This window comes from Rhamphochromis sp. 'chilingali' (assembly GCF_963969265.1).
Source record: "Rhamphochromis sp. 'chilingali' genome assembly, chromosome: 22".
Lineage (NCBI taxonomy): Eukaryota > Metazoa > Chordata > Actinopteri > Cichliformes > Cichlidae > Rhamphochromis > Rhamphochromis sp. 'chilingali'.
In genome coordinates, this window is record NC_137950.1 from 20,556,995 (window position 1) to 20,568,126 (window position 11,132).

At 41.3% G+C, this 11,132-nt stretch overlaps 1 protein-coding gene across 2 annotated transcripts in view; it reads left to right on the forward strand.

Moving 5' to 3' along the window:
* The window catches only part of lhpp (phospholysine phosphohistidine inorganic pyrophosphate phosphatase), a 38,729-nt gene extending 28,422 nt beyond the window's left edge, over positions 1–10,307 (forward strand). For both annotated transcript variants that reach the window (XM_080872377.1, XM_080872376.1), the window contains one exon: positions 8,338–10,307. In XM_080872377.1, coding sequence (XP_080728503.1) covers positions 8,338–8,434 — 97 coding nt within the window. In that variant the 3' untranslated portion in view covers positions 8,435–10,307. The remainder of the gene's footprint in view (positions 1–8,337) is intronic.
* The last annotated feature ends 825 nt before the right edge of the window (positions 10,308–11,132 follow it).

Here is an 11,132-nt window from a genome sequence, read left to right on the forward strand (position 1 = left end):
CCTGTATTTGAATGGCTGTCTAATAAAAATGAAGTGATCCAAATTTAAGTTGGACCTCCTCCATATGGTGATCAGATCTGGCAGTTTGAAAATATTTGCTTTTAAATCTATATTGGCATGATGTTGAAATTGATTATTGCTGGACTGTTGGTGCCAGTTAGCTTTTATTTTGTGGTCATTTCTGGGATGGCTCCCAGATACATTATGTATTTCAGCTTAGCTTAGCTTTCAGTCCTCCTCACGACATATAGATCAGCACATATGATAATGGTCATGGTTTCATGTATGACTGCAAGGCCTTCCTTTAACCTAGACAGTTATGAAATGTAGATTACCTAAGATAATGCCTTTAATTCTCTCCTTCAAGCACACTAAACTGAATTGAATGTGTAGTCTTGCCTGAGCAGGTTACGCTTGAGTCACATTTTCGCTTTGCATTGTCTTGATCTGTGCAGCATTTTGCTTTGTAGAAAAGAGTGCAGGCACTTCATAGTGTCTCGTGTAACAGCGCAGTCCCACACCCTGTCCTCTTAACCACTCTTAACACATTAGTTTTGTCTGTGTGGGAAGGAAGTGAAGTTATCGAAGTGCACTCCTCTCCGCTGAGGCTGTGGGCTGTGAATTTGTCAGCTACAGTGTTTCTAAATGTGTCATTTAGGTCTGTTTATCTGTGCACCACAAGAACACTGACTCTTTACACCAGCAAAGGGATGCGTGACATGTGCACAACGTGGCCTTTGAGCTAAAGCTAAATCCACAGGGGCCCTCTTTTGTGTCCAAGTCCACCCAGATGTTCAGAGGAACTAAAGCTAGCACGTTCTAACCTGTTAGCTTTATATATAAATGTATAAACCTGACTGTACAGAATGGGTTGTATATAAATCTGTGTTCATTTCTTATTAGACTGACCGAATAAGGCATAATTCTAAAGTAATTTTGACATTATGCATCATCAGAAGCATACAGATAAGCACAGTGATGTCTGACAAGCCATTAACAACTCTCAGCATCTCCTTTGTCAGTCAGCAGCAGGGCCTTGGCAGGATGCATGGTAAACTGGGATAAATGTGTGTTGCATAAGGTTCCTATTTCCACTGTTGGATTTCCCTTCTATTTAACAGATAACACATGAAAGCTGTGTTTTTTAGTTGGATTTCTTTTGCTGCATGTTTCTAGAAATGGGTGTTCATTTCCACTGGAAAAAAAGAGACTCGCTTGTTAGTTCTTGCTCGTGCTAACAGCTACTTGAGCCCCATCATGCAATGGGCCACTTCCTAATTTTCCATCTTTATGCCCAGTGTATTCCAAATGTGGAGCGGATGGGCCTAAATTGTAACTGCTTTATTTATCATTCTAGTTTTTCACTACTGTGGTCAGTCCTTTTAAATTTTCCAATTGTAGCGTGCAACCAAAATCAGCCAATCATGATGCCAACTGAAACTGTTATTGTAAATTATTTGTACAAAATTGTGGATCTGAATTGATGCAAGCATACTTGCTCCAAAAAATAAATGCTAATTTAGCATGGTGTTTCCAGACAATCCATACTTGGTAAGATACAGATTTGTGTAGCTATACTTTGGCTATCGCAAAATCTTTTTTTGTATTTGTTTCTTTGTGTACGTGTAGTTGGTAGACAATCTGGAGTTGAGCAACCAAACTTGGCACAGAACTACATCTTAAGTCTGTCAAGGTTCTTATCTATATCACATATTTTGATTCCATCTTATTGCTTAGCAACCACCTAGCACGTACTTTTAGCAATTATGCATCTAAATGCATAAAACAAGTCTTAAAACCACCATAAAAGTTTTATTTCATGGCAGCAGCATCAAATTAAAAGACATTGTAGAACCTTCAGCACCACCTGAGCGTATGCATATGTTTGAACCTGTGTAGATTAGAGAAAATCCAAAATAAATTCAAACTTTCTTTCAAAGTCAAAGATGTCCCATTGTAGACTGGGTGACAATTTCACTATGGAAGAAGAGTTCACATTAATAATCTAAAAACCCCAAATTACTATGATGTTTATGACCATGATGGGTATATAAAAACTATACATACCCTTTTCCAGTCTGATTTGTCATTCAAAATGTTTTTACTACAAGCATCATTATCCCAATTACACACCCATTCATAAAGCACTTAAAATTTTATTCTGACATTCACACAATCTCACTCCAATGAAAGCGTTGGGAGGCTCAAGGTTCAGTGTCTTGTCCAAGGACATTTCTACATACAAGCTGGAGGAGCCCTACATTCACCTACAATCTGTCAGAAAAGCATCATGCCAATTTTTTTTTTTTTAAAAACATCAAAAACTTTAAATGTATGTGTAAAAAGCTGTTAGGTGGTTTCCAGGTTGCTGAAACCCCCCCCCCTTTTTAAACCCAACAGTCTTACTGTTTGTTATACAGTTAAATATAGAGTTTAAATCATTTACATGGGGTCCTGAGTTTGCTGTCCTGTCTTATGTGACAGATAAGAGAGCCCTATGATCAATTACCTAGTCATAAATCCAAGAAGTAACAAAGCTGAACTGAACAGTTGAAAGGCAAAGTGAGACTCGTCTTCAACAAAATCTCAAAAGCTTGTTTCATTTTTGTTTTTAGTATCGTAGTAATGTGTAATCCGAACACCTGATAGTGTGCCATATATTGAATTGAGGTCATAGATTGAAGTGGCAGTAGCCACAAAGAGGTTATAGAAGCCTCCCCACCCATGGGTGTTAGCTTCCCCCTGCCTGCAGGCTCTTTTAAAGCCTGCTGTGCGTTATAAGTCAATGAGATATTAATAATTAACCTGAGCTTTTTTTTTTGCAGTGAGACCAGACTCCCACGGTAAGACAAAGGAACCAAGCAGGCCTCAGTCACTGAGCTCCTTCAACAGTACTTTTCCACCCGTGAGAAAGAGAAGAGGAAATGAGTGAGAGTGGGAGAGTAGAGCGAGTTGTAGCCCACAGATGGCAGGCTGAAACATGGCACTGCCTCTTAAATACATGAACACAGACCCGTAGCCGTTTCAATGGGGAACCAATCCCTCTTGCAATTACCAATTGACAAGCTGCTTGGCTAGAGGGATTTGGGCCTTTGCCTGGATTCTGCTGTAACCATTTTTTTTGTTAGGATTTGTTTTAGCAAGTGGGTATGCATGGTTGTACTTGCATTTTCTTTATCTGATGCAGGTGACTCAGCAGCACCTCAGAGCTAGCATAACACCCATGCGCCCTGAGATATACGCACAAAAAGACAATTCAGCAAGTCATCAGCAGTGCTGCTAATAATAACAGCACACAGATGAAAACAGTGTGGTTAGATCTGGGTCACGTAAGGCTTTGCATATTTAGCACAACACTGACAAGGACAGCTGTTAAATGTTGAAGAAGGTAATGGCTTCTTAAAAGCTAAAATTTAGATATATATATTTTTTTCCCTTTGCTCCCACCGGATCACCTAAGATGACTCCACAAATTAGCACCTAAACCATAGCAGCAAAACCTTTTATAATTCATTAAATAGATTTCAAAGCGATGAGCGTCACACCAAATATAAAGAGTCAGTCTAATCTATAATGTCTAAAAGTTTATGTCCTAAGTAGTCGTTGAGGACATAAAAAAATTTATGGTTTGCATCCTGTTCACGTCGCATTGGATGTTTTTGTTATTGTGAAAGGCAGAAAGTTTCCAGTAGGTGGTTTTCAGCAGGTCAGGATTCTCTCTCACACACGCTCACAGTCATCGCTCGTACTCACAGGAGGTTTTCGTACAGCCACAGGATGGAAAAAAATAATCAAGTAGCTCTTTGCGCCGCAACCAGGGAATCCCCTTTTGTGTCCAGCTCGATTGGAAAGAACCGTTAACCTGCGTAAAGTGTGAAAACCATGCCGCAGCTGTTTGCTGATCATGATTCAACATTATGTAGCCTTTTGTAAAGTGAAGTGATAACGGTCGCTGCACTGCCACAAACTCGGCAGAGGATGTGAAGGCTTCAAGTTAGCATCTGTCACTTCTGTTGCCATAACATGCACGTAACATGGTGGTTTCCTCTGTTCAGTTGGGCTGTTTTTCCTAAGAAGGTGCAGCTGTATTATTTCAAGGATGTTATCTGTGCTTTTGTACCTATCAGGTAAAAGAGAACAGAAAGATAGGAAAAGTGAAGCTCGGAGCGGATTGTAATAAAACCAGGCTGTAGCATCGCTGGTGTCGACGATCCCCGCTACATCTTCACTCGGTCTTGTGGCATTTTATTTACAACAGAGTCAGTCAAACGGATCACATTTTCACCCTCCAGGCCGACGCTGCTAAAGCGGCACCGTGCAGCAGGAAACGCGAGCAGCTGCACACCTTTTCTCCCTGTCCCCAGGGTGAAGGTAGAGAGCTTTGTCATGTGCCTGCATCTTATGTCACCCACACGGCTTGGCTCAACATAAAGGCTATGAATGTCATCAAGACGTGATCTCCCTCAGGTTATATTTAATATCATCGTCTTTATAGTGGAAAAAAGGCTGCGTTTCAGCTCCTGCTGCCTTCACTAGTCTGGCATGAAAACAACACACTGGCCTGGGTTGACTGTTTTTCCACCTTTCACTTGCAGAGTGACTCTTTACTTTCAGTGTTATCTTCCCTGTGTTGCTAGGTGGCAACTCACTTTACACAAAGCCTACAATGATACCCTGTAGCTCCTATTTATTAGAGGAGCAGTGTGATAACTATGTCATTTCATTGAGTTAGTTGCTATGTGATGTCTCTATTGGTAAGCTTTTATTGGTTATTCCTGTTTCTTGTTGTGGGTTTGTTTTTAAATGCTTTTATGACTTTCAGTACACTTTCTTGGTAACTTCAGCCCTCTTTAGAGTTGTGACTTTTTGTGACAGATTTCCAACTGGGAAAATTCTCATGATGACTCGGAAAGCCAAGTCATAAAGTATGCAACGTGGCTGAAATATTGAAATATTTGGCTGAATTTGTCACACCCATGTTCCTACTTAAGAGTGCGCAAACACACTGATCAGAAGAACCTCCCAAAGTTAAACGGTACTACTTTTAAAGCCTACACTGAGTAGCCAGCCTCTTTCATTGCTAACAAATGCTAATTTCTGTCTAATAGGAGCCATATTTCATGTAGGCAGTTTGGATTTTATACTAGCTTATGCTTCTTTGACTACACCATTAATAGCAGCCATTAAAAGTTAGATCAAAGCTTCAACGTTGCCTTTTGTCCTACAGTCAAATCACAGGAAACCCAGATATTTCTAGCTTGAGTTGCTCAGTATGTAACCGCCTTCACACCAAAATATCACCGAGAGTTGCGCGCTGCTAACCTGATTTTTTTTTTTTTTTTCGTCAGTATTGTGTCAAGCAAAATGCCTGCTCAGCAGAGGTGCAGAGGTTAAGAGACAAGTATAAATTGAAATTGGGTATATGTGACGGTTTTGCTTCCCTCTGTGCACGAGGCGAGTTAAGCATTAACCAGCGAGAGCGTTTTCATGCTCTCTCACCCTGCGGTCAGTTACCTCAGGAGTCAGCTGAATGCATCTAAACAAAACGAAACAAAGGTGAAGCCGCCCTCTTCTCTTCAGGTTAAACAAGAGTCCTTTTCTTTATTTCTATATCTTACCTCGTCCCTGTGTGTCTCTGACTCACAGCAGACTTTCACAAACAAATGCACTCACTACATGAGTCATTCTTATCTACTTTCTTTTCACGGAGGAACAACCAGTGGCTGCAAATAAAGTGTTTTTAATAGTGTCAAGTTTTATACTGTATATGTCATATCACACTCGAATCACTCACAACTGATTTGTTATTTTGGAAGCAAGTCCTGTGACAACCTGCAAGAATCACATGGGGCATTCATAGCTTTAAAGGATCGACAGCATTAGAGAACCCAACTTTAAAGCTCCACTTTTCCTTTTTGATCAGCATTTAACCTTCCTAGAGCCCAATGTGAGGTCTTTAGCTGTCTAAAACCAAAGATATTCAAATTTTCAACTGTCAAAAAAAAATTTGGAGCCTACAAGTGTTTGACATCTTGATTGATGATTTGCTTGAATGTTAATCAGCTGTCAAAATCGTTTTTGTCAAATCAGCTGCTGTGCTTGTTCACCACTAGCCAACCTGCTCCTTTTGGATTTTTTAATCTTTTTTTTTTTTTTTTCTTGCACTACTTGCAGCACAAATCGTGTGATCATTTACTAACCATCTGATGAGGCAGTTTGCTCTTTCAGCGTAGGGGCAGCTGTGTTGTACTAAAGCCTTGGCTGCTCCCCACCTCCTGCCTCATAGCTGACCTCATCCCTACGTGATGGCTCTGCAATGTCAGTCAGGCTCAGGGACCAAACCTATCTATTCACGTGTATTGATATTGCATTGACCTGAAGGACAGCAAGCCGCAGATTACCTCACCGGTAACACTAGCTGTATTGTGCTGAATTTTGCATGGTCACATTGACCTGGTTACTTCTTCATTATTCATGGGAATGGGAGGAAGGCAGCAAAATGAATACACGCGCATGCATCTATGTATGCCTATCTAAAAGATGGAGTCGGGGAGAGATTTAAAGAAGCATCGGGTTGAAAAGACAGTGAGGTTGATACTTTTGGCTTCACTTCTTGAAACATAAGAGCCATGTGACCTATGTTGCTTGTGCGTTCATGCCTGTGCGTGCGTGCATGCGTGTGTGAACTCAATCAGTCCTCGGGCAGAAAAGGGTGCGGGAGTAATCCAGCACAGGAGACATAAAACCCCAACCATTAGTGGACCAGCTCACATAACCCAAGCACTGGCAGCTGACAGACATGCGTAAACACATGGCACTGCTTTGCCATATTCAGCGTGGCTTCGGCATTCAGCACCTCTTCCCCCATTTCCACCACCACAGGCCTCTTCTTTCTGTCACTACACTTGGGCGGCTCACAAATATTTGCCATGGGGCTCTGTAAGCTCTCAGAAGTCAGGATTAATGGTGGTGTGTGCCTCACACCCAGGGCCTGACAAAGAGTCCCCATCTGGAGTTCCAAGCCGTGACTGAGGAACACAGGCAGCACACAGAGCCCGGTCAAGGTGGGGGGGTCTATAGGCACCACTCCATAAATGAGCAGGACTCCAGGGCAGTTCTGATGAATGAAGGGGCGTCTCTGTCTTTTGATGGAATTGGGTGGAAAGGAGGTCCTCCGTGTGAGCTTGGGCCTAGTGCCACACCAAATGGATTACATTTCCACTACCAGCTGATTAAACAACCAAATCTGCATCCATCACTGGGCCTTGATCCAAACAATGGCAGCAGCCAGTGTTGAAGCTACAGCCTTGCCCGTCTTGACCAAGTCCACAGCTTTCCCACAATTTAGGAAATCGTGTGGAAACAGGATTATGGGTAGGGTAATTTTGGACATTGGCCCGTGACCTTTTGATGTAGGGTACTTTATATGGGAAAAAATGTAAACATCATTTCTGTGTGCGTGCTGTAAATACAATAACCCTTTCTGTGCAGTCCATCCAATTACAAATGTAGAACAAGACTGTGCACAAGTCTGAGGTAAACCATTTTCAGCACCTTGGCATTAGTTCATTTGCTAATTTGTCCTAAATGCAGAGTAACGATTAAGCTGATGAGAATGTCAGGGGAATACTGCAAGTGTCTCTTGCACTGGTGTCTCTAAATGTCTTAACAAAAATTTGAGGTCAATGTAGTCAAGGGGCCACAGAGCCACGAGATTAGCACAGCTGAACAGCAAGTTTGGAGAAATCGGTCTGTTACCATGTGTGGAAGTAATGTGTTTTGTTACAGCCTCACAGATTAACAGTATATTACGATTTGATCCTAACCTTGATACAAAACAGCACTATAATTGTGGTGTAGTAGCCTGCACATATGATAGAAAGGTGTGGTTATGGAGCCACTGTTACCCTGAAATACCTTCAAATCAACTAATATGTTGGGCAAAGGATGACGACTGTGGATGTACTCTGGATGTAGTCAAAGACATTCAGAGTGTAGGTATGCTTTGGAAAGGGTGCGATTGAGGCAGATGATACACTGTAAGGGGAGCAGCCAAAAGAACTAAAAATACAATGCTGTTAAACAAGCTCTTAACAGAACCAGAGTTACCACACAGGATGACAGTTTTGATAACAAACTTTCTTTTTCGTTTCAGTTGTGTTTTGTTGTGTTTTTTTTTGTTTTGTTTTTATCCCCCCACATAATGCATTCAGCATTGTTAATCCACTCGACTGCGTCAAACTGCTAGTCCTTGTTTACCATCCCTTTTGTGCCCAAGATTTCCTTTGTCCTGCGATACAGGTCCTCAAACCTGTGCATTTGCTTCTCCTCCCTCAGGCCCATTGATGAGAGGCACCCGGCGGTGACGGCTGACGGCACTGTAGACAACCTGGCCCAGGCGGTGGACATGATCCTCAGTCAGAGGGGGCACTGAACACCAGGCAGTGGACACTGAACTCTAGCTGATCAGCAGTACCATTTAAAAAGTAGCTTCTGAAAGTTTTCTTTGTTATGAAAGTTAAATTAATTAGCCCATGGCCTCTATAAACTCTTAACAGCCAACTGTATTGTCACACATGGGAAAGACTCCCATCTGTTGCTCTGCGAAGTGTGACACAAACTGGAATGAAGTTTGCAGAACAATTATCCCATCTGCAAGAGATAGTGTTGAGCATGCTTGAGCTGTACTGTGTATTTGTCAGTACATGATTGGCATAGATAAGATACCTCAAGATGACACGAGTGTGCTGTAACCAGCTGCTGACTGACAGTTAAAAGGCGAGAGAAATGCAGTGTTCAAGTTCCCACAGTCAAATTCTCCGAAGAGCTGCTGTACTCACAGTTTGCACTAAACATTTGCTGCACTTTAACGCAGAGTAATTGTTGTGCGTCATGTGATGAAAACAGAGAACGTGCACAACCCATACAGGGCTGCAGGAAATATTTGATTTTTTTCTTTGATTGTTCTAAAGAAAGATCATTTTCGAGTCTGTGTGAAAATGTGTGGAATCTCCATCAGTTTGGAAATTTGTCTGAGTCATTGTCAGAGAAAAGCTCAAGGTCTTAAAGCACTTGGGGAAAATTCAGCCTTGGCTCAGGTTTAAACTGGAATTCATATCGGAGAGGCTTTTGTTTTACAATAATAAATCGCTGGAAATGGGAAGTGAGCTGGTCTAAGAGATGATAAATGCAACCACTGCTGAATGCGATAAATTATGCTGATGCTTGGGCTCATGTTTCTCTCTGTGTAAACAAAAATGAAACTGACACTCCATCAGATTGAAGAACCACAGATCTTCAACTGCTTATCTTTATTTACTTGACTTTAAGCGGGCTTTTACTGGAGACGGTCCTGTCGTAGCTTCTCTGTCAAAAGCCACTCATTACACACGGTATCCACACCGAGGGTTAATAAAACGACCGTGGCCAAAAAAACAAAAGAAAAAAAGATTGGTTATTGGGCTTCAGTGTCACAGCTGGATCGTTGAGATCTTTGGAAATGGAGCGTAAAACAAATGATTCTCAATCGTTGCCCCCAAGGTTCCACTGTACCAAATAAATTCGACAAGAAAAAAAAGCTCGTTTTCAAGTGATACATTGAGGTCTCTTAGGTTTATTTCACCATTAGCAGACACAAGCTTGAGTATGTCTGGGCATTCAGAGGTAATGAAATGTTATGCAGTAGTATGAAACTGCAGCTTGACTGGTTGTACCACTCCTATTTGCAATTCAGGAATAAATGTTAATGTACGCAGAAAAGCACTAGCAGCTGGTACCCAGTTTTCTAACAGCCTGCACATTGTTTGACCCTGTGTTTTGTCCATTATGTTACTGCCTGCTGGACTCGTATTGAACTATTAAACATGCATTTGAATACTCTCGAATGAATTCACTTGGCTTTAACTAGGTTATTTTTCCAGTTAAGGGAAGTGAAGTATCTGAGGGATCTAGGCCACAATTTACAACACACACATACACCCCTTTTGGCAGGTTCACCATCACTAGGTCTTAAACTCAAACACACACATGACCCAGAGCTGGATGATTGTTAACCTCACCTCTCAGGCCAGCCTGAGTTTAGCCACCCGTTTGACATAAGTTACAAATTAGCAACAGTTTACCTATCCTGGCTGTCTGCACTGTTAAACAGCGATATACTGTATTCCTAATGGGGTGCAGTACATTGATTCTTTTCCTGTCGCTGCACAGCAAGATTGCTTTCAGATAATAGAGGTGACCTCATTTTGGGAGACATGTCTGGGCATGTAGAGTAGGATTTCACTGTCATGGGACAAATTGATAGACTGGCAGATTAACATGTAAAGGTGATTGCTACATCAGTTTGTCACCTTTGGGCCTTTTTGGTATTGCATTGTGTTCAGTACGTTAAAATAACTGTATTGTCTTGTACTTCAATTTATGCTAGAAATGAAATAAAATACGCAAGATACACTGCTGTGCAAAAATTTTGAGCCACCCCTTATTTCGGTATATTTTGCGATGAAATTTTGAAATGGCTGCTGGGATTTATTTGCAGTGTTTTTTTGGATCATTTTGATGCTGAATAATGAAACTGTTTCTAATCAAATTCTACCCAGATGGTATTATGTGGTGGATCAAAATCTGCATTCATAATTCCATCAATTTTGACAAGATCTCCAACATCCCTGACTGAAATGCATCCAAACCCTGACAGAGTCTCCACAGTGTTTCACAGATGGCCATAGGCAGTAACTGTTGCCTGACCTTTTCGTACATACTGCTAACGATTTGAAACAAATATTTCAAATTTGGATTCATTACTCCATAATTGATTTGCAAAGATGTTTTTTCTGCCACCGATTTTTCAGTCCAGTTCTTGTGTAATTTGGCATACCTCTGCCTTTCCCCTATTTTCCTTCCTAACTTTCCTTCCTTTTTGTTAGATTTATTTTTCCTGTTTCTTAGTCGTGACCTAAAAAACTTAACAGAAAAGTTTTTTAAGCCTCCCCCTTTTTCTTTTGTCCTCCACTTCTTCAGCTGTTAAAAGACACACCACACCTTGTTGGTGCAAAAATACTATCTATGCCTGTCAAACAGTTATTAGGGGCATTTCTTTCTAGATTCATCTGTTTTTGTGACAGGCTGCTAGT